The sequence below is a fragment of the Triticum dicoccoides genome, chromosome 5B (assembly GCF_002162155.2).
Source record: "Triticum dicoccoides isolate Atlit2015 ecotype Zavitan chromosome 5B, WEW_v2.0, whole genome shotgun sequence".
NCBI lineage: Eukaryota > Viridiplantae > Streptophyta > Magnoliopsida > Poales > Poaceae > Triticum > Triticum dicoccoides.
The window spans coordinates 375,870,592-375,874,640 of record NC_041389.1 but is presented as its reverse complement, the minus strand read 5'-3'; the positions used below and the strand labels follow the sequence as shown (position 1 = coordinate 375,874,640).

Below are 4,049 nucleotides of genomic sequence, written 5' to 3'. Positions count from 1 at the left end.
AGTCCAAGAACCTATATGAAGGGAACAAGTCCTACACAAACCACCAATACAGGAGATATACCGAAGACAAATCTTAGACATTGAAGACATCGTTCTAGCCTTCTAGGCTTCCCATCCGGATCACCGACCATACACTCGGATAGTCACCCATGGGCTCACTGAAACCATCATTGTAATCCCTCCTTGTACTTTGTCTTGGTGTATCCCATATAAGCAAGAGTATGGCTATTACCCGCATCTCAGGGCCTGGACGTGAGTAAAAAAGGTGTCCCATGTTCGTTCGATGACCTGAGATGATATCCCACTATCAACCAAATATATGAGTGATTACTGTACCACTGTTAGGTACTTTGCGTAATGCCATTGGCATGCTATGGAGGTGGCGCTCAAAGGTAGTATGTCCTCGTTAGCATGGTGGCTACAATGGTCGGTGTCGTTGCAGACGTGTTCCAGTTGTGACTGTGAGGGTGGCCCCATGGAAAGTTGTCATGTTTTTGTGACGCATGTGGTGCAGTGGAGAGATGTGTGGAGGCTGTAGGCTCTCTAATCCAGTTAGTGTGGTTTGCAACTAACTTCCGGGCTTGATCGTGTTTACAACTAGTTTGAAGCTTGTCGGCACTTGAGCCTCCTTCCAAGAGACTCGTTGAGGTGGAGGGTTACTAGACTCTAAGAGAAAAGCTCTGGCCTATGATGGTCGGTACTAGTGAACAAGGAGCCATTAGATGTCTTTCACCTTTTTGGAGATGTTGTCGAAGAGTCCAAGAAACTAGATCATGGCTAGCTGGGTCTAGACTCCAGCTAGTGTGGCATCATTCCTCCCCCTCCCTCGAAGTTTTGTGGGGTTGTGGTGCGAGGCGCTATCGGCGAAAGCTTTCTCCCGATGGGGTCGCGGCGATGATTTTGACGCTCACGGGCGCCACCTCGGAGGCGTTGTTGAAGAGATTCTTCAGACCTGCATTGTGTCTCGTTGGACCTAAGGACATCGGTTTGCATTTGGTGGAAGACTCTAATTCGGTTAGGGGTTGCTCGCTTCCGTAGTCGGGTTTTATTTTTGCAGGGGTATCCCCTAATCAACCATAATGTTATGAATTTTCTGATATAGACCAGGCAAATTCTGTTCTATGGCATTGCAGGCGCACCCTCTAGATGAGGTCATCCAAAATGATCCTTCAACTATTTTTATTAGGGTCTCAGCGTGTAAAATGACGATCACCTATGACTAGGTGGAATACCACTTGATTAATAAAAAGAGAACCTAAGTATAAATAAGTTATCTTAAAGAGACTAAATGTCATAGTAATAAAGATACTCTAATCCCCCAATTAGGAGACAAAGCTGCCAGTCTAACCAAATCAAGGACATTTCTGTAAATTCACACCACCCATTGGGCCTATATAATCCTTCCTCCTTTACACTCCAAACTTTACCCGCAGTGTTCCTCATCCCCAGTTAGGAGTATAGATTTTACAAATCCCAAAAGCTTATTTACAGCCAGTCCATCCAATCCCAAAAGCTTATTTACAGCCAGTCCATCCACTACCGCCGGCCAGCTTCTCAGGCCACCGTGCATCGCGCAAACTTGGCCTGACAGAATCCCGTGTTCTTCTCCGGCGGTGGCTGGAGAGATGGGGTTCTCTCTGTACCCCATGAAGACGTCGACGCGCATGCTGTGGAGCACCAGCTTCTACCGCCACAAGTTTCCGGCCGCCGCCGCCTCCTCCTTCTAATCAAGCAAGCTCCGGCCCGCCGGTCGATCGCCTCCGTGTTTCAAAAGGAGGTGGGGGAGCGCGTGGTGCGCACACGCATATGTAATTTTAGTGCTGCGATATAGGGTCTTCTTCTTTGGTTCTTGATAGAGTTTTCTATGGAATCCGGCCGCCTCATTTTCGGTTCGGCCGCGCCGTGCCGCGCTGCCGGCGGAGGAGGAGGTCAGATGATGCTCTTTGGCGGCAGTGGGAGCTTCCTTGGAGGTATGGATCGGTATCTTTAATTTGGCGTTCATTCTTGGAATTCTCTACTTGATTGCACTTACACGCGTGAGTATTTGCAGGCTCGCCGGTGGTGGCCGGCGTGGAGGACGGGCGGCGTAAGAGGCCGTTCTTGACAACGGTGGACGAGGAGCTCCAACTGGAGGAAGCGCCCGAGAGGAAGCGCCGGCTGACGGCGGAGCAGGTGCGCGCTCTGGAGCGGAGCTTCGAGGAGGAGAAGCGGAAGCTGGAGCCGGAGCGGAAGAGCGAGCTAGCGCGGCGGCTGGGAATCGCGCCGCGACAGGTGGCCGTGTGGTTCCAGAACCGCCGCGCGCGCTGGAAGGCGAAGCAGCTCGAGCAGGACTTCGATGCCCTCAGGGCCGCCCACGACGAGCTGCTCGCCGGACGAGACGCCCTCCTCGCCGACAACCACCGACTACGATCGCAGGTGATCATCAGTCCGGCCACGGCCAGCTCATCGCTTAATTAAGGTCACACGTATTCATAATTGAGTTTCCATGAGCTACACGGCCAAAGTCAAAGTGGCCCTTGAGTTCGATCCGGGTCAAACGAAATTCACACTTTAGTCAATCAAAATATTTCCTCTGCGACTTTTTTGTTGTTGAGAATTTCCTCTGCGAATATTTGTTTGAATGGTGAAGATTCGATTGTCTTTGGGAGAATTATTCTCTGTAAATAGAATGCGGATTCATCAGTAGGGTCACATAATAGTATAGTACTAAGTATGATAAGGCTCAAGAATCTAGTACACCTAGTAAAGTGCTCAATCGACCGACTAATTTCCAGTACTTAGCAAATCCTCTAGATCACTGTCACAGTTGTCCCAAATCACCAGAATTCAAACAAGACCTTGTCACCTCGATAATGACCGCGCACGCGCGCTTGCAGGTGACATCACTGACCGAGAAACTGCAAGCCAAGGAGTCGTCGGAGCCAGAGGGGCCAACCGCCGTGTCAGGCAGGACAGATGCCGGTGTCCCAGCCGTTGAGCCGAAAGAAGGCTACGCCGCCTGCGATGGCGCGGCGGGGCTGCTGGCCGATTTCGCCGGGGGAGCCAACGACAGCCCGGAGTCCAACTCCTACTTGGCCGACGCGCGCTCGCCTCCGTCGTCCTCGGACGACGACTGCCCCGGAGCGGTCGGCGGCGAGCTGAACAGCTGCGGCTTCTTCCTCCCCGAGTACGCCATGCTCGACGTCGCGGCTGCGGAGCGCGGGAGCGTCCAACAAGGGGAGGAGGAAGAGGAGGAGGCGCAGCGCAAGTACTGGGCGTGGTTCTGGAGCTGATCGACAAGAGCGTCATGAAAATTAGCAATACTCCCTGTGGACGTGCAACATGTTTAATCCAATCCAGAAGTGTTACATATTTGCTCGGTGTGTTAATTATTTGCCCTACTAGCAGTGAGTACTGAATTAGTGATGCATGGTATGAATATATATACTCGGGTATAGTTCAGCAGATGTTTAGGCTGAAACTGCATGGCCTTGCTTTGCCAGGGACATCAGCAACGTCATCAAGATACTAGTGTTCGATCTTTCGATGAAAATGATAAGTTGATAACAATTAATTTTAGTACAGAGGCTATTTTGGTGTTTTAATTACCATGCACATTATTAACAATCCGCTTTAGCAACCCCGAGACCAACTCTGGAGGGCTTAGGGGTGATGCTAGAAGCATGACAAACGTGATCATGAAGCAATAAAAATTCGAGCAAAAATCACCATTCACCTCGCTTTATATATAAAGCAACCACGGAACAAAATACATGGTCGAATGATACAAGGTGATGGGATAACTTTCATACAACACCGATCCTAAGAAAACCGGACCATGTAATATGCATGTAACTACGCTACTAAATGAAATAAAGTGCATGAGGAACCGAGTACAGCGCGACGCTACGCCCTACAACGCTTACACCCCATGACAACACCTCCAAGAGGGAAAATGCATGATACTATGCGTAGCCGCTGGCGAGTCCATAACAGACAAATATTTTCACTCAATGTACAGGAGCACCACGACGACATCTTTAAGAAGAGAGTGACGACCGCGAGTGTCG

General features: G+C 50.3%; 1 protein-coding gene across 1 annotated transcript; it reads left to right on the top strand.

Moving 5' to 3' along the window:
• The first annotated feature begins 1,431 nt into the window (after window positions 1–1,431).
• LOC119309252 (homeobox-leucine zipper protein HOX25-like) lies at window positions 1,432–3,549 on the top strand. The gene is made up of 3 exons (XM_037585284.1): window positions 1,432–1,970; window positions 2,051–2,415; window positions 2,877–3,549. Exons 1-3 carry the CDS (start codon window positions 1,865–1,867, stop codon window positions 3,270–3,272), a joined length of 867 nt encoding a protein of 288 aa, XP_037441181.1. The 5' UTR covers window positions 1,432–1,864; the 3' UTR covers window positions 3,273–3,549.
• The last annotated feature ends 500 nt before the right edge of the window (window positions 3,550–4,049 follow it).